Raw genomic sequence first — 21,756 nt, 5'->3', positions numbered from 1 at the left:
CCATGCATAAAACATATGCTGGATAAGTTGGCGGTTCATTCCGCTGTGGCGACCCCAGATAAATAAAGAGACTTAGCCGAAAAGAAAATGAATAAATGAATGTTCTGTTTTATAAGCATTTTAGTCACGCAAAGCTGATGTAGATTGTGTAGGTTTACGAATGGGTTATATGCACGGAAGTGTTGTTCAGCCACTGAAATCTTCTGGCGACATATTGATGTGACTATTTTCAGTTTTATAAATGACCTTCATCGATAATGTCGATTTTTATTTAGTTTAACAACAAAACTTTTTTAAATATCGCTATTCCACCTAGCCTGCTTTTACTGAGCTGAAGTCGCTTTTATATTCACATTGGTTCATTTTTAAATGGCAACCTGTGACGTGCTCCCTATATTGTTTACCGCTACTCTGAATATTCAATCTGAAATAGCATTAAAGTATGGCTTTGTAATAAGTGTAATTGCTGCACCCCACTGGCCAACCACTAAGCATACATTAGTTGCTTTAGGACAACGTGCATGAGAGAGTGAGACTAGCAATCCTTGCATGCATGAAATATTGCACATTATGACAAGTTTTGCTGCTACACAACTGTAAACGTGCTAAATAAAATACAGTTTTTCTTTAAGAATTGTAGTATTATAATGTTATGAAGTTTTCTAACTGGCGAATGACCTAATGATCTAATGGGTTGTCTACTGTCATCTTTAATGTGCCGGTTTGTGTTTCACGAGGCGTGGCTTTGGACAGTAGGGGAGGGACTGTGATTAAAAAAATATTATGCTAACAAATAGCATTCTGGCAGGTTCTGGTGCACTCAGTGCTAAAAATCACTCACTTGTTTTTATTCACTCCTCCAAGCAGACTATATTAGTGGACTAGACTTAAAGTAGATGAGCAGTTAATCCATAGTCTATTGTACATTTTGATAGTATTACACTTTTTTTTATAAAGGAGTGTTGACGGCTTTCAGGGGTTCGAAACTTCTTAACATGCTAAAAACAAGCTCAACAAAACAATCCAACTTTGGAAACTCTGTGTTTGTCAGGAGGTGAATGGAGGCTGAAATATGAACGCGCCATCAGAGACACAGAATTCACAAAGAAGAAACTCCAGCAGGAGATGGATGACAAGCTGGAGACAGAACAACAGAACAAGAGACACCTAGAGAGAAAAGTTAGTAAAGCACAACACACACAGACACACACACACACAGACACACACACACACAGACACACACACACACAGACACACACACACACACACACACACACACACACACACACACACACACACACACACACACACACACACACACACACACACACACACACACACACGCCTAGTGATGTAATGCTGTTTCTAAGAGCAGGAAAAATAACTTTTCTCTTTACAAAACTTGGGATCCTTTAATAACCTCTACTGAGATAAATGTACTTCTCCAACCATCACCCCCACACCCACCCCTATAAGCTTTATTTTATTTTATTTTATTTTATTTTATTTTATTTTATTTTATTTTATTTTATTTTATTTTATTTTATTTTATTTTATTTTATTTTATTTTATCTTATTTTATTTTATTTTATTTTATTTTATTTTATTTTATTAATTAATTAATTAATTTATTAATAATTTTGATTTCTTTACTTCTTTCTTTCTTAAATATTTTCTAATATTAATGTTTTTTTCCCCTTATTTATTTATTTATTTATTTATATTTTTTATGTTTTTTGTTTTCTTTCCTTCTTTATTTATTTATTTTCTGTTTTAGTTTATTTCCTTATTTATTTATCATTCATTCATTTTCTTTTTGACTTAGTCCCTTTATCAATCTGGGGTCGCCACAGTGAAATGAACTGCCAACTTATCCAGCATATGTTTTTACTTAGCTGATGCCCTTCCAGCTGCAACCCATCTTTGGGAAACATCTATACACACTCATACACTATGGATAATTTAGCCTACCCAATTCACCAATAGTGCATGTCTTTGGACTGTGGGGGAAACCGGAGCACCCGGAGGAAACCCACACGAATGCAGGGAGAACATGCAAACTTCACACAGAAATGCCAACTGACCCAGCCGAGGCTCAAACCAGCAACCTTCTTGCCGTGAGGCGACAGCATTACCTCTTGTGCTGCTGCGTTGCCTTATTTATTTTTTTATTTACTTGTTTATTTATTTATTTTCTAATGTTTTGTTTTCTTTCCTTATTTATTTATTTATTTAATAAATTTTTAAAGTCTTTGCTTCCTCATTTATTTATTTTTAAAACATTTTAAAACATTTTCTTTCCTTATATTTTTATTAATGTATTATTTCTGCTCATTTTATCTTTGTATATTCTTTAATTTTCATTTTTATTTTTTCCATAAATGTTTATTATTTGTGTTCCGTTGTAAAGATAAAAAAAACCTTTGCCATTAAATACTTGTAATGCAATGTACCTTGTTTTGACAATAATCCAATAAAAAAAAGAAGAAGAAATGCATCTAAATTCACACCCATAACTCTTTAAATTCAGCAGGCCTTTATATACTCTTTCCTGTCTTTCTCTTACCCTGTCTCTCTTTCTTTTTCTTTCTTCATAGTTAGCAGACTTGCAGGCTGACCAGGAGGAGTCCCAGCGATCAGTCCAGCAGTTAAAGAAGAAATGCCAGCGACTGGCAGCTGAACTGCAGGACACCAAACTGCACCTGGAAAATCAAGAGGGACGCAACCATGAGCTGGAGAGAAAGCAGAGGAAGTAAGAGCCAAATCACACATACACACAGACAAAGACACATACACACAGATGCACACACACACACATCAGTCTTCGGTCTGCTGGCTGGTCACCTGCTGGGGTCTGATTATAGAGATTTCTGGCTTGATTATTGTTTACTGTGTGGTTGTTTGGACCATTGGTTTACTGTTTGATTGTTTAGGTGATTATTTTGAAAATAGATAGGCTGTTTGTTGATGGTTTGGTGTTTTTGTCTATTCATTGTTTAATCATACAGTGATTTATTATAAACAATCAATTGTTTACTCTCTGGTTCTGCCTGGTTTGTTTAATACTTAGTTGAAGCTGTTCATTTGCTGTTTGATTATTGTCCATTGTTTGACTTTCAGTTGTTTATAATCCTTTGTCTTTTGGCTATTATTTAGTCGATTGGGATTTTGTTTACTGTCTGATTATTTGTTTGTTGTTTAGTTAAAGCCATTCGGTCATTGTTTGATGTTTTTTTAATGTGTCATTTAAGCTGTTTGTTTATTGTGTTTATACTCTTTTGTTTGTTGTTTAAGCTGTTGTTTACCATCTGAACTTTTGTGTTTGTTTGTTTTGTTTTAGTTCTAAGCTGTTGGTTTATTTTTGCTATGTGTTTATTGTTTTGTTATTTGTATCTTTGTGATTCTTTGGGGTATTTATTTACCATATGATTGTTATATGGGCGAGGCAGTGGCAGTAGGTAGTGCTGTCGCCTCACAGCAAGAAGGTCGCTGGTTCGAACCTCGGCTCAGTTGGCGTTTCTGTGGCGAGTTTGCATGTTCTCCGTGCCTTCGCGTGGGTTTCCTCCGGGTGCTCCGGTTTCCCCCACAGTCCAAAGACATGCGGTACAGGTGAATTGGGTAGGCTAAATTGTCCGAAGTGCATGAGTGTGTGTGTGTTTGTGTGTGTGGATGTTTCCCAGAGATGGGTTGCGGCTGGAAGGGCATCCGCTGCGTAAAAACTTGCTGGATAAGTTGGCGGTTCATTTCGCTGTGGCGACCCCGGATTAATAACGGGACTAAGCCGACAAGAAAATTAATAAATGAATGAATGATTGTTATACTGTGTGTTTACGATCGTATTATTTAGTTAGTTTATTGCAGAACTGTTTAATATAATAATAATTTCCCATAGACTGCTTTTTTCCCCTCTCCATTTCATGTGGATGAATTGTGCCAAATGTGAGCATGGTTCACTTTTGTATGAGATTAATACATCACACCAAAGCTGAATAAACTGGGTTTCCATTGTTGTATACTTTAAAAGCACAACATTTTGTTGAGATAAAACTACTTGAAATCTGGAGGGTTAAAAAAACATCTAGATACAGAGAAAATTACCTTTAATGTTGTCCAAGACTGAGTTTTGATATATTTACAGTGGAAATTCACTTAATGTCTTCATAGAACATGATCTTTACTTAATATAATAATGATTTTTTGGCTTAAAAGAAAAATCTATTATTTTGATCCATAAAATTTATCTAGTCTGACAAATATACCTATGCAACTTTTTGTGGTCCAGGGTCAAATATGCCTGATTTCAGGGTGCTTTCACATCGATTGTTTTGTTTTGAAACAGGGATTACAATTGCTACAGTGTTGCACTCGCTTTTACACTGCAATGTTTCTAAATTAACCAATATAACTAAAACGGGTCAAAGAGTTCCATGGTTTATTTTACAGTCCCGCTCAGCTGTCATGTGTTCTATTTTCAATTTATGACAATGAGCAATAAGACATTATACGCGAAAAGCTACGCTTTAATTTTGAATGGTGACACCACAGAAATCGTCACCAAATATAAACCAGATTTAAGATTCTAGCCTTGGCTAGAATTATGCATTATAGGCTTTACATTATAGAGAGAGATAATAGATAAACCAATACTGCAGATCAGTCCATTTTCCTAATGGATAAAAATCTCTTAATAATAGCTCAGCGTGCTTCAGCATACTTTCACTTTTGTATTTGGCATGAACATATGCCTATAACATATCCATTATTCACTGTGATATAGCCTGGTTCATTAGTTCGTTGGATCATATTGCTTTCTCACTACAATCGATCTGCTTCAGAGTTTGTTTTAATCAAGCTGAGACCACCTCATTCAGGAGATCTCGTACTGATTGTTTTTGTGCGGATGTGGATTCACATATGCCAAACAAACCACACTAAAGGGGGAAACGCGCCAGGTTCCGAAACAAAAGTCTAGGTGCGAAAGCATCCTTTCACTGAACTAAACCACAGCAGACCAGACCTAGAGCCTAAAACTAAACTCAACAAACACAACATTCATTCATTCATTCATTTTCCTTTGGCTTAGACTATATTTCAGAGGTTGCCACAATGGCAACAACAGATAACTACTCCGTCATATGTTTTACACAGTGGATGCCCTTCTAGCTGCAACCCAGTACTGGGAAACACCCACACACACACATACACTATGACTAATTTAGTTTATTCAATTCACCTATAGTGCATGTCTTTGGACTGTCGGGGAAACTGGAGCATCCGGAGGAAACTTACACCAACATGGGGAGTACATGCAAACTGCACAGAGAAATGACAACTGGTCCAACTGGGACTCGAACCAGTGACCTTCTTGCATTTGAGGCGACAGTGTTAACCACTGAGCCACCATGGCGCGCTACAAATACAGCAATTTAATTTGATTTGATTCATTTTTCGAACAGTTTAAAAGTTATTGAACTTAAAAACAATTATTCAAACACAAATTTATTTCATAATAATCAACAAAACATCTTCATGTGTAAATTAAAAAAAAAAAAAAAAGATTTTAACCAGTTCAAAATGGAGTGGGATGAAGCACAAGTGTATTATTCATAACAATTCATGAACGACTTTGTGCAGACTTCGTTTTGACACCTGAATAGTAACAGAAAACGTCAAATGAGCTCAGATTACTCAAAACTCGCTGAAAGGTCCCATTAAATTCAAATAAAAAGATTTTAGATGTTAGTTTCAGTCTGTTATTTAAGGACATCCATACATTGGTGTGCTCCAAAACAGTGACAAAATGTGCATTTAGGAGATATAAAACTGATATAAACATGTAAAGCTTGCAGTTTGTCACTTCCGTCTAAATGGATCTGTTTATTTTTTATGTCACCTCATAATTTCTTATCAATACTTCTGACCAATCAAATGCTCTCAAGTATTTGACATGCCCCACCCCCTTCAAGACCTTCAAAACTACTCACTGGCAGACCTGTGAGAAAAACAAAACACTATTGGTTGCTTCTTAAAAAGAGGAGGAGCTACTCTACATCCCACCCTCTCTTCATTTTTAGTTGAGATTACGTAAAACATCAAACACTTCACGGGTTCTTCAACTCCATTCATCTTCAGATAGCAGCACGCATACACATTTGTGATCTGAATATCCACACAAAATTAGAAGCAGAAGAGGAAGTGTTTTCTCTTCTGCCTGAAATTCTGTTTGATTGTAGATATGAGCAGACTATCGACTATGCCTCACTGCTTGTCTATCTTCTGCATTTTCTGATAGGTTTGACGTGGACAAGAGCCAGGTTCAAGAGGAACTACAGAAAGAGAGGAACCAGCGAGAGAAACTGTCCAGAGAGAGAGATATGCTGACCAGTGAGATGTTCACAATCAAGCAGCAGTTGCAGGTGAGAATGAGCGCTGATCTCTTTCCCTCGTGTATTTAAAGAGCAGGTCAAATGGGTCTTCAGAGGAAAAAAAAAAAAAAGTCTTATTTGCATTTTGTAATACAGCTGTCTGTTAATGTAAACAAGTGTAAAATGGTGCATGCTAGATAAAGAAAAGGAGCAATGCCATGCAAATGTTAACCTTGCCATGGAAAAATTGTTACAGTGCTTTAAAAATACTCAAAAATGTCTCTGTCAGTGTTTACTAACAATTTTATTTGATTTACCAAAGTCACGCAAATGGCAATTTTACATCAGTCACATCCATAACGGAGAGATGTCAAATCAATAATGAAGCTTTTACTCATAAATGCAAAAATGTCAAATAAAATAGTCAATCATTTATGTTATGGAGTCGACTCCCATAGTTTTCATTGTTGTTATTTCTTGTGGTTGTGCAGTTTAATTTACAAAATCTCTAAATTCTATTATATTTATAAATGTAATAAATGTTTACACCCCTTAAAAAAAAATAAAAAAATTATAAGTCAGTGTAAATAGCCTACTGGTTAAGTGGTTAAGTGCGCCGACACATAGCACAATAGTGCTCAGGGCGACCTGAGTTCGATTCCCGGCTTAAGGTCCTTTGCCCATCCTTCCCCCCTCTCTGCTCCCAATGCTTTCCTGTCTGTCCTCCACTATCCTATCCAAATAAAAGATGAAAACCCCAAAAACAACAACAACAAAAATAAATGTCTACTATTAGAGGCTGCCTATACAACTGTGCACTGCAAAAAATGTTTTTCTTACTTAGATTTTTTGTCTTATTTCTTGTCCAAATATCTAAAAACTCTTAAATCAAGAAGAATTGTCTAGACAAGCAAAACATACTGTCTTGTTTTAAGATATAATATGCCAAAATTAAGTGAGTTTTCCCTTAAAACAAGCTAAATAATTTGCCAATGGGGTGAGCAAAATAATCTTATGTCAACAGGAAAAACAAGATTAATTTGCTTACCCCATTGGCAGATTATTTTGCTTGTTTCAAGGAAAAACTCTCTTAATATTGGGATATTATTTCTGAAAACAGGACAATATATTTTGCTTGCCTAGAAAATGTTTCTTGATATAAGAATTTTTAGATATTTGGACTAGAAACAAGACAAAAAATCTAGGTAAGAAAAGCATTTTTTGCAGTGTGTTTAAACAACTTTTAAAGTTTTTCTGACCTTAGATGCATGCGAGCCTATTGTAAGCCACTCCAACATGTTATATTAAGACACTTTAAAATATGACCTGCTCTGTAAGCAAAGCTCTTTTCTTCAGCTTTGAGCTTGCTCTAAAGTAAAGCATCAGCTAATGGAAAACCTGTGGTTTTGAAATCAGGAGAAGGACACGGAGCTGTGTACGGTCAGTCTGAAGGTTGAACAGCTGGAATCAGAGCTCCAGGATCTTTCCTCGCAGGAGTCAAAAGACGAAGCTTCTCACGCAAAGGTCAAGAAGCAGCTGCGTGACCTGGAGGCAAAGGTCAAAGATCAGGAGGAGGAGCTTGACGAACAGGCTGGAAGCATTCAGATGCTGGAACAGGTACGAGATTAAAAAAAAATTACAATTCTCGTTTTACCACAACAAAGGGGAGGAGTCTTGATTGAAATGTGACACCAATCAGTATGTATGTACACTGTATTAAAAAAAAAACATACAATTTAGAAAAAAACGAACAGCAGCTGTGGTTGCCAGAATTTTACAGCTAAAAATATGGCAGAAACCATAAAATAAATGTACAAATTTTAATGGTAAACTACCACACTTCATTAATTTGTTGTGTTAATACACCATTGTTTTGATGTACTATATAATTCAGTAATTATTACTTATCAACATTAGATAAACATAAAACTCTAATGCACATCACTGATCAAATAGAGACAAAAAAGAACCAGAGTAATGTCAAAAAAGATACAAGTTAAGTGTCATGTATGGGGAATTCTGGAAAAGTCAATGTACAGTTATCACTGTGTTTACTAAGACTACTTTCTGTTCAACGGTTTACAGATTTTTACGGTAGCAAATTTTTCAGTTTTTTTCCAGTTAAAATCACAGCCATTTTTCACAATCTACATTATCCTGCTTATTGTAAGGTTATTGTACAGGTATGTGAATAATTAGATGCTAAGCATTTGATTTGAGTCTAAATATTTTGTTAGCGAACTGAGTGTAAAGTATCTTTGGAAGTTGTTCAAACTAGACAAAATTTTTTTTTCTTATTTAATTCTTTTTTTTTTTTTTAATCAGCAAACCTATTTTAGCTTTACTAGTCTTGCTGTTTAGTTTAATTAACTATAAGAAGCCTGCAGAGAATAATACCAATATATGTGTGTTTGTCTGTGAATTAGGCTAAGCTTCGATTGGAAATGGAGATGGAGAGATTGAGACAAACACACTCTAAAGAGCTGGACAGTAAAGACGAGGAAGTGGAGGAGATCCGACTGTCCTGCAGTAAGAAGGTGAACAAACTGAATCTGAATATATATGTTATAGGTGGGCATAGATTAATTTTTAAAAAATTCAGATTAATCTTACTGTTTCTTGGAATTAATCTACATTAATCTAGATAAAAATAGCTCATTTGAATTCTACCGAAGGCATTCAGAATATGTGTGCTATCCAAATAATGACTAAAAGTAAGTCTTTGAGAACAGCTTTCTCAAGCCAGGTGGTGCATTAGAATAGGGGCTCGTCTCATGTTTCCAAAATGCATCACAAACTGCTTGAGAAACTGTTCTACTATGATAGTTGGTGATGAAAATAAATGATGTTCAATAAGATGTGCTTGTGTTTACTAACTGTTCATTCAGTTAAACATGAGTTTTGCACTGTAGGCCTGCATAAGCTCCAAACAGGGATTTTTGATTACCTTAATCCGACTTAAGTCATAATTGAACTAAACAGAAATGGAAGATGTGGAGAATGTATATATTAGTGGCATTATTAAAGAAAACGAGCCTGTTGTATCAAGTTAGTGATCCCTTATATTTTCTTGAACATCATACTTCAAACTACATAATTACATCATATTCTTCTTAAAAAAATTGTACTGTCTATTTGTCAGCTACCCATAATCGAATACATTCATATTTCCTAACATCTTTCTTTAATTTGCAGCTGAAGCAGATGGAAGTGCAGTTAGAAGAGGAATATGCTGATAAACAGAGAGTTCTGAGAGACAAGAGAGATCTGGAGTCCAAACTGATGACTGCACAAGAACAGGTAATGTACTAACACAACACATCATGTGAATTACACACACCACACACACACACACACACACACACACAACACTTCCCTCCATACTCAAACACTGCACTATTTGACAGGTTGGCCAGAAGGATGTAGAAACCGAGAAGCGGCTCAGGAAGGATCTGAAGCGCACAAAAGTTCTTCTAGCTGACGCTCAGATCATGCTGGACCACATGAAGAGTAACGTGCCCAGCAAAAGGGAGATTGCCACGCTCAAAAATAAGGTACAGCAAAAATCACAATGACTATATACAGTTTATTAATTATTAGCCTCCTGTATATTTTTTTCAGAATTTCTGTTTAACGGAAAGAAGACTTTCAACACATTTCTTAACATAATAGCTTTATAAACTCATTTCGAATAACTGATTTATCTTTGCCATGATGACAGTACAGAATATTTGACTAGATATTTTTCAAGACACTAGTATTCAGCTAAAAGTGAAATTTAAAGGCTTAACCAATTAGGTTAATTAGACAAGTCATTGCATAATGATGGTTTGTTCTAGACCAGGGGTTTTTGGGCGACCCCCAAAATAACAATGCCAGTGACTCGTGAACCCCAATGTCCTCTGAGGTGGTTATAAATACAGAAACCTTGCACGCAATGGTGCACACACACACACCAATATACCAAGTCTATTCTTCGTTTAATTTTTTTAAATGTATGCCAGTGCTGTAAATATGCCAGAAAGTTTAACCTGTTGTTATAAAATCAATCTGCTCCATCTGACGCTATTGCTATGCCTTTAAAATAATTTAATTACACCAGGGGTCGCAAGCCAATAGAACTAGTAACTATAAGCTACTATAGTAACTATATAGTATATAGTAACTATATACAACATTTTTTTCTCTTCAGTGGGTTATGGATAAAATATGGTTATTGGATAATAGATAATCTTATGGTTTAATAAAAATAAACAGATTTTTGCAAAGCACCAGGTGACCCCCACCCCCCACCCTTCATTGTCTCGCGACCCCTGAAAATATTGCTAAAAAAGGGGCTACCAATAAACTACTTTTATTCTAGCTGAAATAAAACAAATAAGAGTGTCTCCTGAAGAAAAAATATAATAGGAAATTCTGTGGAAAAATTCCTTACTCTGTTAAACATCATTTGGGAAATATTTAAAAAAGAAAACAAAATTCACAGGTGGGTGAATAATTTTGACTTCAACTGTATATATTTATTTACACAAATACACACCGTTCTTATAAACAAATTCAAATGAAATAAACAAAAAATAAAACAACAAAAATTGATAATAATAATAATAATAATAATAATAAATAATAATAATTATAATAACTATTATTACTATTATTATTATTTTTTTTAGTTTTTATTGTTTTTTTTTACTTCCTTTGGACCTGTATACAAGCCTGTTGTGGATTTGTGTACGGTTCTTTAGGCTGAATTGTTATTGCATGCCTATTGGGCATATTGATGCGGAAAAATGCAAAACAATGATTGTGCCTTAATGGATTGATAGATGCTTGATGTGTTTTTGTGTTCTGTGTGGTTTAGTTGGAGGAGTCAGAGTTTGCCTGTGCTGCTGCAGTTAAAGCACGAAAGTCCATGGAGCTGGAAATCGAAGACCTTCATATCCAGATGGACGACATCTCCAAAGCAAAGATGTCTGTGAGTCGAATTCTGCTCTACTTTAAAACAGGTCAAGTACAAGTTACACAAAAAAAAACTACCATTATCATCACTGAAGCTGCAAAATACATCTTTTACCTGCATCAGGAAGTTAGTTTAGAGATTTTGCAAGCGTTCAGAATTCAGCCAGTAAACGCACACACTCAAAAATTAATTAAACTAAAGGCCTCTGATTGGTTACTGAATTCATCAAATCAACAGAAATACAGGTATGTGTAATTGGTTAAAAGGCTGAGGGCTTCAAAAAAGTTATGTTGCAAATTGACACTTTCACAGTTCATGTGTCATGACAGTCGTAATCAATGTAGTTTTATTGTTTTTTTTGTCTTTTTCATAAAAGTTTTAACCCTGTTCTGTAAAGTAAAGTACTAAAATACCTAAAACTAAACATCTTTAAAAAACACTAATAAAATGGCAGACAACTATATATATATATATATTTATTTTTTTTTTTTATTATATCATAAAATAAAAGCAGAAAATGTAAAAATGAAAACTAAAACCTCCTCTTAAAATATATTTAAAAGAAAATAGGAATAAAATAGCATTAGTTCACTGGAGAATCATTATATATGAGAAAATTATCACTTTTTCCTTTAAAATATGTTTTTACTAAATACTTCAGAGCTTTTGTGAGGAGAAATATAGTTTTTTTGCACAAAATTTATTTTATTACTCAAACTGAGCAGAATAAATATTTTTACTTGACTCATTCAAAATGCTTCAAATAAAAAAAAAATCAGGAGCTCAGTCATATCCCTGCTCAGGCTGATGGAAAAACCATTTCAAGTAAATATTCCATAGAGACAACTGTCTAAACCCTCAGAGTCAGATAAAGGATCCCTGAATCATGGTATCCTAACCAAGCATGACACGATAAAGCACTAAATCCTGTCTCTTCCATGTTAATCTGCGTTTTTTTAACCGACTGTGACTGTGACAGCTGACAACAAGTTCTGACAGCAGTTGATATTTATTTCTGCTGCTTCTGGCTCCACCCATAGTGAAATCTCATTGGTCCACATCCAGCTCGGCCTAACCTTTTAAACATCAAATATGTTCTGATTGGCTGTTATTGTCATCTCCCTGAGATAAAATGAAAACAGACTTACTCTTCTTGATCATTAATACATTTGACAACAAACTTCCTCTCTTTTATACAGTGGCCTGATTTTGACTAATATGCAAAAGACAAACGAATTGTGTAATCAATTAAACATTCTCTTGAAACATTTCCGTTGTGGTCCGTGATATTTGCAGCATGCTTCTTAATGTGCATGTGTTGGGAGGATTTACAGTGCATTTTCTAATTGTGTTTGCATTTTGAGAATTTTCAATATGCTGTCAATTCAATTTCTTATTTTGTCAATGTTTTTTTTTTAATTTGCAGCGATTTGAGCTCTCTCGGCCACCGTACATTTAGGATTATACATTACTCTGAATCTAGTAGATCAGTTGGGAGTGTGCGTTTGATTTATTTATTTATCAGGAAGAGGAGAGGATGTCAAATAGTAGAGTTCAAGGGTATAATCTTCTCGTCACTGCTTCAGGCAGGAATATGCAATTACTGTGTGTAATGACAGTGTTTTAGTCCCACTCTGGCTCTTACTCTAAAGTGGCAGAAACAAAGCTGTTAAAGCACTGCAGTGCTGCTACAAGCCTGTATTTTGGGAAGTGTCCTGTTGTTTTATAACATTTTTATTAGTCATCCTGTTCTGAAAGGTTTAAAGAGAGAAATAAAAATCAAGACAAATAAAAAAGTGCAACTATCAGATATCTTGTGGATAAAGTACATCCCAGAGGTTGTTAGCAAAGAATAAAGCCTGACAGGTTTATTGGCAGCCCAACATGAAGCAGAGTACTGTTGTCTATAAGACTGAAGAGCTTTATTTTAGTAAAAACAACCATCCTTGATGTACTTTATCCTGCTTATTACACAGCTACTTGCTACAAAACATAACAATTAGACACAAAACATTGTTCTGAGCCATAATGGTTCATTAATTATTTAACTAAAAGTTAAGCGGACAGAAATGAAAACAGCTGATAGAGTATACAATAACCTGCGCATTATTCAGTCACACGATGGCACCAAACAGCCAAAAATGCAAAGAGAACAGAACCAAAAACAGCTGATGGAGTATACACTAACCTGCACATTATTCAGTCACAAGATGGCGTCAAACAGTCAAAAAGGCAAAGCGAACAAAACACAAACAGCTGATGGAGTATACACTAACCTGCAGATTATTCAGTCACAAGATTGCGCCAAACAGTCAAAAACGCAAAGCGAACAGAAACAAAAACAGCTGAAGGAGTATACACTAACCTGCAGATTATTCAGTCACAAGATGGCGCCAAACAGTCAAAAACGCAAAGCGAACAGAAAAAAAACAGCTGATGGAATATACACTAACCTGCACACTAACCTGTGCATTATTCCGTCGCAAGATGGTGCTAAACAGTCAAAAACACAAAGCGAACAGAAAAAAAAAATCAGCTGATGGAGTATACACTAACCTGCACATTATTCAGTCCCAAGATGGCGCCAAACAGTCAAAAATGCAAAGCGGACAAAAACTAAAACAGCTGATGGAGTATATACTAACCTGTGCAGTATTTAGTCACAAGATGGCACCAAACAGTCAAAAACGCAAAGCTGAAAAAAACAAAAACAGCTGATGGAGTATACACTAACCTGCACACTAACCTGTGCATTATTCAGTCCCAAGACGGCACCAAACAGTCAACAACACAAAGCTAACAAAAAAAAAACAGCTGATGGAGTATACACTAACCTGCAGATTATTCAGTCACAAGATGGCGCCAAACAGTCAAAAACGCAAAGCAAACAGAAACAAAAACAGCTGAAGGAGTATACACTAACCTGCAGATTATTCAGTCACAAGATGGCACCAAACAGTCAAAAACGCAAAGCAAACAGAAACAAAAACAGCTGAAGGAGTATACACTAACCTGCAGATTATTCAGTCACAAGATGGCGCCAAACAGTCAAAAACTCAACGCGAACAGAAACAAAAACAGTTCATGCAGTATACACTAACCTGTGCAACATTTAGTCACAAGTGTGTCTTATCTTTGCAGTATTTTGGTATGTTTTGTCACATCATCTGTGAATGGTATTATGGTATAAGCTAGTACAGTATAAGCTGAAATCTGCCTGATGCCAAGATGGCCAGGTTGCAGGAGGTTTCGTCATCCTGGAAACATGTCAGAAAGTAGCTCACTCAAGCGGTCTGTTGTGTCTCTTTCAGCTGGAGGAGCAGCTCAGTCGTCTGCAGAGAGAGAAGAATGACCTGCAGTCTCGCTTCGAGGAGGATCAGGAGGACATGAACGAACTCATGAAGAAACACAAAGCTGCAGTGGCTCAGGTCAATTTATACACTGTTCACTTTTATTTACAGTTGAAGTCAAAATTATTCGCCCTCCTGTGAGTTTTTTTTCCAATATATTTCCCAAATGAGGTTTAGTAGCAAGGAGATTTTCACAGTATTTTCTAGAATATTTTTTCTTCTGGAGAAAGTCTTATTTGTTTTATTTCAGCTAGATTAAAAACAGTTTTTCATTTTTAAAAACCATTTTAAGGTCAATATTATTAGCCCCTTTAAGCAATATTTGTTTTCGACTGCCTACAGAACAAACCATCATTATACAATAATGCCGAGTTCAGACTGCATGATTTTCAAAGTAGTCGTGTCACATGACGCATGACTATCTGGGCTAGCGTTTCGTCGCTGCTTTGTTTACACTGCAAGATGGATCGCCGACAGGGACTTTCACATTGCATGACTTTACTATTGGAAGAATCGCCGTCCAAACTACGTCTCACAGCCAAAAACACGTAGAGTAGGCTATTTTTTGTTATTAACTACATAATGAGAAAGAAGCCTTTAATGGGGTAGAAAATGTACATATTTGCTCACCTGGGTTTAAAGGGAATTAGCCATTTCTCCTCAACGTTGATAATAAACGAATTTCTTTCTGTATGAAACGTCAAACAGACACGGGTACTCCTGAGTCCTGTCAAACCTCCACTAGTTTTTCCTCCATTTCGTGGGTCCAAATAAACCGAAAAAGAGCGCTTTTAACTTCTCCCCCAGCCTCCCGCTGGCCTGCAGCAGGTATACACACACACACACGCAAGTGAATGCTGCTCTCTCATTGGCTGTAGGCGATCGCTGATGTTATTTTCAGTCAAAACTCAATTCACACTGTATGATTGGAATCGCCGACAGCTCCAGATATTTAGCACGCCAAATATCTCGCAGGCATCGGCGACTCATCGGCGATTCTCTCAGATCGCGTCTTTGATAGTTCATACTGTGTGATTGTCACTCACGTGCACGAGCAGCGATTTGCCTGTGATTTCAGGCATTTGTCTGCGATTTCTCAAAACCTGTCGGCGAGCCAAAATCGGGGCTATAATCACACAGTCTGAACTAGGCATAACTTGCCTAATTACTCTAACTTGCCTAAATAACCTAGTTAAGCCTTTAAATGTCACTTTAAACTGAATACTGGTATTCTGAAAAACATCTAGTAAAATATTATTTACAAAGAAATATATACAGGGGGCTAATAATTCAGGAGGGCTAATAATTCAACTGTATATAAAATGTTACTTACTGTTTAGCTAAGACACTTGAGAATGTTCAAATAGAGATTAAAAAATAAATAAATCCTTATAAATCGAGTGGCTTAATCCAAGTCTTCTAAAGAGACATCATTTTGAGTTATGAAGATGAATGACGACAAGACGTCAACTAACTAAATATTTTTTTATGATTAACTGGTCTAAAGTCACAGTAAAGAAATGTAAAAAAAAATCCTTCTATTTTAAATCAATTCTGCTTGTTTGAACATTTATTAAAAAGCAAGAAAATCTGTTTTTAACTCACTATTATAAGACGTAATCTTAAAAAGATTTTTGATCAAATAAATGAAGGACTAAAGATTAGAGATTAAAGATTTAAGTTTTGGAGAATGGAAAAGACTTTAATAAGAAAATTATTTAAAAATATATATTTTTAATTGATACATAACATTAAATTTGCCCTAAAACACAAAGTTTTTTCTTTTTTACATCTATTGCAATGACTCTTTGTAGGCCATATTTGTTTTGTACATTGCTGTTTTTCTGTTTTTGGTCATTTTCACACTTAAATAATATTTTTTTATAATTTAATAATTAAAAGCACACAGAAATTGCAGCACAATTAAGAGTTGCAATTAACTCCATATGTTATGTTTCTGTGTGTGTTTAGTCTACGAGAGATCTGGCACAAATCAGTGACCTGCAGACTCAGGTGGAGGAGGCCATGAAGGAAAAACAAGAGATCCAGGACAAGGTACGAAAAACCTCTATAAATCCAATAAAAAGCGAACACTGCTCTAACTAGAATTAACCATCCTAGAAAAACCCATACTGATTTATGCTGAAGTTTTTAGTGAGTAACATTAACCCTTGAGTGCTGTTGAGGATGTTATCATTCACTCAGGGGCAGCGATGGGAAGTGACCAAGTACAAATACTTTGTTACTGTACTTAAGTAGATTTTTCTGGTATCAGTACTTTACTTCACTACTTATTTTTCTAACAACTTTTTACTTTTACTCCTTACATTTTTACACAATTGTCTGTACTTTCCACTCCTTAAATTTTTAAATTGGTCTCGTTAATTATATTTTCATGTGTTTGGTGACGCAATCTAAATTATTTCCGGTCATTGCGCAATTTTAGTGCCTTTTTAATGCAGTTGGTCTATTTTTTGCGCCTGCGTGCTGCAGTGCACAGCTTTTTCAACAAAGGCTATTAAGCGCCGTAAGAATGCTAGTTTATGACGATTGATATGAGAAAGTCAAGGGTGACTACAGAGGGAGACGGTGAATTTAACATGACTGATGTTACCCTGTTTACTCGGCTATAAGTAAGCCCACATGGAATCTGCCTGCGCAGAATTCTGCAGATTTTTAGCCCATCATTGATTCTGTTTATTTACTTGAGTTAATTACAGTAATATTGAGTAATATAAAAATGTTCATCTGATTTATGTACAATGCAGTTTGTACAGTAATATTTTCTGTCTTTATTAGATATATGAGAGACCTGAATTGTTTACCGAATAAAGTGGATCTGATTGGATTTGCTTTTTAAACATTACATGAACATTAAAAAGGTGTTCTTTTTTATTTCGCATATTAAGATTTTAGTTATAATATTCCTAAAATAATTCCGCAGAAATCCACAGATTTTTATCAAATTCTCCGCAGAAATATCAAAAAACGTCCATGGATTTCGTCTGGCCCTAGTTATAAGACACATTTTGCTCAATCAGATCACAGGTAAACAAGAGAGACACGTTCCAGTTAACAAATAGAAGGTAAAAATAAAAGGTAATCAGTCTTTGGTCCACTTATGTTCATCACACTGCACGAGATTTCTCTGATCTTTCAATCTAATACCGTGAAAAAAAGTGTGTGGGGGCGGGAGGGGGGGGGGGGGGGGTTGGGGGGGCGGAGGGGTCGTAAAGATTTGTACATTTGGTACTAAAACAGTCAAATGTGGGAGACCAGATATTTACCTAACTAGTAAAACTAAAATGTGTAGTAGTAATGAGTACTTTTTACTGAAGTACATTTTTAAGGTCGTACTTCTTCACTTTTACTTGAATACAGAAGTGTAGTCAGTACTTTAACTTTTATCAGAGTTGTTTTTAACATCTACTTGAGTAAAGGATTTGTGTACTTTTTCCATCTCAGCTCTGGGGTGATCTTGAGTCTTGATTTGGCTACAACTTTCTTTGTGTTTCAGAAAATAGAATGATCTTTGGTGACATTTTATTTTGACACATATTTTGGGAAAATGCTTTAAAAAGTTCAATACACTCTAGGCAAATTGAATACCCTTTTGTTATGTTGGTGGCTGTTTTTGCCCAATTGACTTCTATTATAATCACATTTTTTATTGCAAAGCCATGACACCATATAATCATGTATTCTTGATTGTTGCTGGTTTGTTTGGTCTGTGTTGGGAGGAGGTCAAATGTTGAATTTTTGCTCTTGATCATCAATTGCAGTGCATAAAAAAAGCTTATTTTCTTCAGTATAGTGTGCTTGTGTGTGTATGTTTGTTTGAGAGAGACCTTTTGTGCACTTATCTTGATATGTCTGAGAATATCAAAATTAGCATAGTTACATATTAACTATAGAACTCCATTTAAAAGCCAGAAATCAACCAACAATCAAGAATGCATGATTGTACGCTGTCATGGCAAAAAATGCCATTGGAATGGAAGTCAATGAGCAAAAACAGCCACCAACATAACAAAAGGGAAGACAATCTAAACAGTAATCAAGGGTTAAATATCCTCCCCTATTCCATCATTCATCATATATAGGATTTGTGGATTGTTCGGGCTCATGCAGTGAGAGCATTGGATGACCTCTGTGTGTGTTTATTCTTTTGGGTTTTAGCTTCACTCTCTGCAGTCGCAGCTTGAATTTCAGGAACAGTCTATGGTGGAGAAATCACTGGTCAGCCGCCAGGAAGCCAAAATCCGTGAACTGGAGACCAAACTGGAATATGAGCGAACCCAGACCAAACGCCTGGAGGTGAGGCATGAAATGAACACTAGCCAATCGTGAACATTGTTATTGGAATTATATGCAGCTGTTTCGCATATTGTCCTGTTGGGTTCATTAAAGGGTTATTCATTCATTCATTTTCCTTCGGCTTAGTCCCTTATTTATCAGGAGTCGCCACAGCAGAATAAACTGCCAACTGTTCCAGCATATGTTTACACAGCGGATGGCCTTCCAGCCGCAACCCAATACTGGGAAACACACCAATTTAGTTTATTTGATTCACTTATTGCACATGTCTTTTGGACTGTGGGGGAAACCAGGGCACCTAGAGAAAACCCATACCAACACTGGGAAAAGATGCAAACTCCACACAGAAATGCCAACTGGCCTAGTCGGGACTCAAACCAGTAAAATTCTTGCTGTTAGGCGACAGTGCTAACAACTGAGCCACCGTGCTGCTCTATTAAAGGGTTAGTTCACCCAAAAAATGAAGGTTGTTGTGTTAATTTCTCACCCTTATGTTGTTCCAATTAGGATTGGATCGATAGATGATGCCATTGTCCATCGCTGATAGATGCAGAGCTACCTGCTCGCCCCCGTCGCAAACCCGCTCGCAAAAACTACACACTTAGGTCCTGTTTACCCTATTACAGCCTAGTTTTAAAATGACATTTGAGAACAAAAATGACCCACGTCCACACTGGCTTTTTATCCAGCATTTCTGAACAGCCCTTCGTTCATGCTATACCGTTGAAAACGCACATCACGTGACCACCCACACACACACACACACACAAACACACACACACACACACACACACACGCACGCACGCACGCACGCACGCACGCACTCACACACACACTCTGTCATGCGCGCCGCTCTAGCATATGTGCACGTCTGAGCCCCAGGCAGTCAGCGGGTGCTTTGAGCACAAAACCCTAGAGAGCAGTGCACGTCAGACAGTTTATCAAAGATATACCGCTGGATGGTGTCTCTAGCTCCAGAATCTGTTGCTCTCAGCAGTCACACTTTTTTAATTAATGTATTTATTTACTTGACCACAGTCTTCTTATTCATTATTTTACAGCAGCTCTGCTCTTTTTCTCGTGAGCAATATGCAGCCTGCAGGTAAATGATGATATAACTCAGATGAGTCAGTTTTCGCTGTACAGCTATTGTGGTCGAGTGGTTAGCACGTTAGGTTACGACGCAACCAACCCAGGTTTGATCCTCTTCTGAGTAATTTTTTTTTTTCATTTTTATTGTTAAGACATATAATACTGTTAGGGTTGTTGAACATTTGAAGTTCTCAAGCAGCTGTTTTCTCAAAAAAAAGACGTGATAGTGTAATTAGAAACTGAATTGGAAATGACCTTATTTTAATATAGTCAGTCGTGAACTGAGGTGGGCCGGTCTGAGGCTTGAAACTCCAGGGCTGAAAAGGAGTCCCACTCCGGCCCTGTATCTCACTATATTAGTTAAACGTGAGATTTAATTAATTTTGTTTCTATTTAACGACTACTTGGTCTTTTGAATCTGTTAGGTAACGTGTCACAGTGTCAGTACACTAATTCAATCTTTCACGCTTGTACTTAGTTATTTAGCGAAAATCTTAGAAACTGTTGGCGGGTTTCTGTTGGTTGTGGACCTTTTTTTTACCAACCAAGCTTGTGGACGCCATTATAACGACACAGATCACCTGTTCATGCCAGATTCCCGTGGAAAAAGTGATTGACAGGTGGTAATTTGTGTGTATTTATTTATTTATGATTTGTTTATGGGTAAAACAAAGACCATGCGGGCCAGGTAGTTGAAACGGTAGGCTACAAATAATTAATTCGTTATGAATTAAATAATTATTAATAATAATAAATTCATAAATCATTTTATTTACTGCTGCCTATGACAACAATTCCATCGCCATGGCAATGTTTTACATTAGACATCATATGATGCCAAATTGGTCGACATCGCCCAACCCTAGTTCCAATCATTAATTTGTCTTCAGAACACAAATTTAAGAAATCTATGAAATCTGAGAGCTCTCTCATCCTCCATAGACACCAATGATCCTGACTCATTCAGTCAAGACAAAGTCAACACAAAATGGTCACACTTTACAATAAGGTTTCATTAGTTCATGTATTTACTAAGACACAACTCTTGAAGAACAACTCTTGTATAAAATTTATTAATATTCATAGGTCAACCTTTATACCTTATAACCAATATTATTTCTATTAACGTTAATAAAGATGAATAAACAATCTAATAAATGTATTGTTCATTGTTTGTTCATGTTAGCAAATGCATTAACTAACAAAAATTACTTTTTTCAACAGTTTCTACCTGTGTCATGTAAGATGACACAGGTAGATGCAGGCATCTGAGGGTATACATCAGTGACTTGAAGTTTGTGATTGGTGAGGCACAGACTCTTTCAGGGTCAGATTTACAAGCATATGCACCCGATATATTTGCCAACTACCCATTGTGTTTCATATATCAGCATTCTTTCTACACACATAGCAGGTACATATTGGGCCAAGGAAGAATTTAAATTGTATAGTGATTATATATGCCTTCCAAAAGGTGAACGCTACAGACAGCCTATAACAAGCGACAGAACAGAAATTGCACTTACAGCACAAATCATTAAAAAAATATTTATTTTATTATTAGCATGAATCTTATGATGGCAGGTGAGGAGGATGACAGGTGACTGCACGTACCTGGTATGCATCAGTGTACAGTGCTCTTAAATGCGCACAATATACTCACACTGAGGCG

At 36.0% G+C, this 21,756-nt stretch overlaps 1 protein-coding gene and 1 long non-coding RNA gene across 20 annotated transcripts in view; one reads left to right on the top strand and one right to left on the bottom strand.

Moving 5' to 3' along the window:
* The window catches only part of myo18aa (myosin XVIIIAa), a 124,669-nt gene that overhangs the window by 89,264 nt on the left and 13,649 nt on the right, over positions 1-21,756 (top strand). For all 19 annotated transcript variants that reach the window (XM_087271176.1, XM_087271168.1, XM_087271174.1 and 16 more), the window contains 11 exons: positions 1,052-1,179; positions 2,598-2,752; positions 6,293-6,416; positions 7,782-7,982; positions 8,792-8,902; positions 9,561-9,665; positions 9,773-9,919; positions 11,227-11,340; positions 14,637-14,753; positions 16,647-16,730; positions 18,855-18,992. In XM_087271176.1, coding sequence (XP_087127302.1) covers positions 1,052-1,179; positions 2,598-2,752; positions 6,293-6,416; positions 7,782-7,982; positions 8,792-8,902; positions 9,561-9,665; positions 9,773-9,919; positions 11,227-11,340; positions 14,637-14,753; positions 16,647-16,730; positions 18,855-18,992 — 1,424 coding nt within the window. The remainder of the gene's footprint in view (positions 1-1,051; positions 1,180-2,597; positions 2,753-6,292; positions 6,417-7,781; positions 7,983-8,791; positions 8,903-9,560; positions 9,666-9,772; positions 9,920-11,226; positions 11,341-14,636; positions 14,754-16,646; positions 16,731-18,854; positions 18,993-21,756) is intronic.
* Positions 12,188-16,511, bottom strand: LOC147842168 (uncharacterized). Its single transcript, XR_015501479.1, has 3 exons — positions 16,025-16,511; positions 14,249-15,836; positions 12,188-13,778 (listed from the first exon to the last, which is right to left on the bottom strand). It is a non-coding gene; the product is annotated as an uncharacterized LOC147842168 (long non-coding RNA).

Source organism: Danio rerio, chromosome 10 (genome assembly GCF_052040795.2).
Source record: "Danio rerio strain M-AB ecotype USA chromosome 10, GRCz13ab, whole genome shotgun sequence".
NCBI classification, from domain to species: Eukaryota; Metazoa; Chordata; class Actinopteri; order Cypriniformes; family Danionidae; genus Danio; species Danio rerio.
The sequence above is the reverse complement of the archived record's forward strand: the minus strand, read 5'-3'. Positions and strand labels throughout refer to the sequence as shown.